Source organism: Dichomitus squalens, assembly GCF_000275845.1.
Source record: "Dichomitus squalens LYAD-421 SS1 unplaced genomic scaffold DICSQscaffold_367, whole genome shotgun sequence".
NCBI classification, from domain to species: Eukaryota; Fungi; Basidiomycota; class Agaricomycetes; order Polyporales; family Polyporaceae; genus Dichomitus; species Dichomitus squalens.
In genome coordinates, this window is record NW_006767249.1 from 417 (window position 1) to 1778 (window position 1362).

General features: G+C 55.9%; 1 protein-coding gene across 1 annotated transcript; it reads right to left on the reverse strand.

The window, feature by feature from the left end:
• Positions 1 to 293: 293 nt before the first annotated feature.
• DICSQDRAFT_176042 (uncharacterized protein) lies at positions 294 to 916 on the reverse strand (the record flags this gene model as incomplete). Its single annotated transcript, XM_007371848.1, has 2 exons — positions 294 to 445; positions 844 to 916. 2 exons carry the CDS (start codon positions 914 to 916, stop codon positions 294 to 296), a joined length of 225 nt encoding a protein of 74 aa, XP_007371910.1.
• Positions 917 to 1362: the final 446 nt, after the last annotated feature.

Below are 1362 nucleotides of genomic sequence, written 5' to 3' on the forward strand. Positions count from 1 at the left end.
AGGGCGCCTTCAAGTTGCAGGGTGAAATTGCCCACCTCGAGTGAAGGCAGATGAAGACTCAGATGCCACGATGACGACGGGATATGCTAACTATGCTACACCTTGCACCTCTCTGAGTTCTCGCTGGTTTTGGAGGTGTTTCCCAGACACGCTCCTCTGGGTCGGCATCCATCTCCATTGTGGCAAGTCTCTCGCAGCGTTCCTGAAGACCATCGGTTTCACTCCCCCGCTTATGGATGGCCGAGACATTGGACAGTTGGAAAGAAAAATTGGAACTGGCAAGAACTTGGCAATTAGAAGGCGGGTTCGTGGCCGCTGAAGGCGAGCCCGAGCTCGAGCAGCGAGCAGCGAGTGGCGGACGGCCGGCCGACCCGGCGGTTCACGTGCCCGGAAGCTCCGACGTTGATGTTGCCTTGGCTTGACCCAGGGTCTGACCCCAAGGGGTCTGACCTGGGTCAAGGAGGGGTCTGACCTGGGTCAAGGAGGGGTCTGACCCGGGTCTGACCCAGCCGAGCACATGTCTGGTCCGAACGGGGGCGAATCTGGCCTCTAGCCTCTAGGTTCTGCGCAAGTACGATGCTATGCTTGGACGTGGACTATCGTCTGCTGATCAAGGCATGCGCAAACGGCTAAGTTGTTTCGAAACAATCTCTTCACCTATCCTGAGTGAAGCGTCTTCCTCGAGCGCGAGGGCGCTACGGTTGTGCCGAGCACGTGAAGATCTACGCAGTCGAAGTGAACGTACCTTTAGACAGGCTGTCGCGACGTCGGACACAGCACCGAGTCAGTGTCTCCGTTGTGAGAAGTACTTGACAGCCATCATTCGGTTTGAAAGCTTCTGACCTGGGCGGTACATCGCCTCGCCGTCCGCTAAGGGAATACCGTGCGACTCGGGGGCGAACAACGTCGCAACCATTGTCGTTGTAGCCTCACTTGAAGGTGGCTGAGCATGGGTTCATCGAACAAGGGTCGGTATGAATGACAACGTAATCACATAGTTTGGCGACGCACCGGCATACACGGGTTGCGGGCTACTGGCTGCTGGCGTCTGACGCGATAACAACATCTATGGGGACAGCGTGGTGGACATCACACCGCGTGAAACGTCAGATTTCGGAGGGAGGAGAACACGGCGGCAATGAGCAGATTCCCACCACGTTCTCCCCACATTCCCGCCACATTCTCCGAGAAAGGAGAATGCGTGTTCATCCTCTCACAGAGCCACGCATTCTCCGCACATTCCCTTCCATATTCGCCACACATTCTCTAACGTAGACAATTTAGGACAGATCCGGATACCACGAAGCTTGGCTTACCTGGTGCCATATCAAGAATTCATCAATTTGTCAGCGCACATGTTGC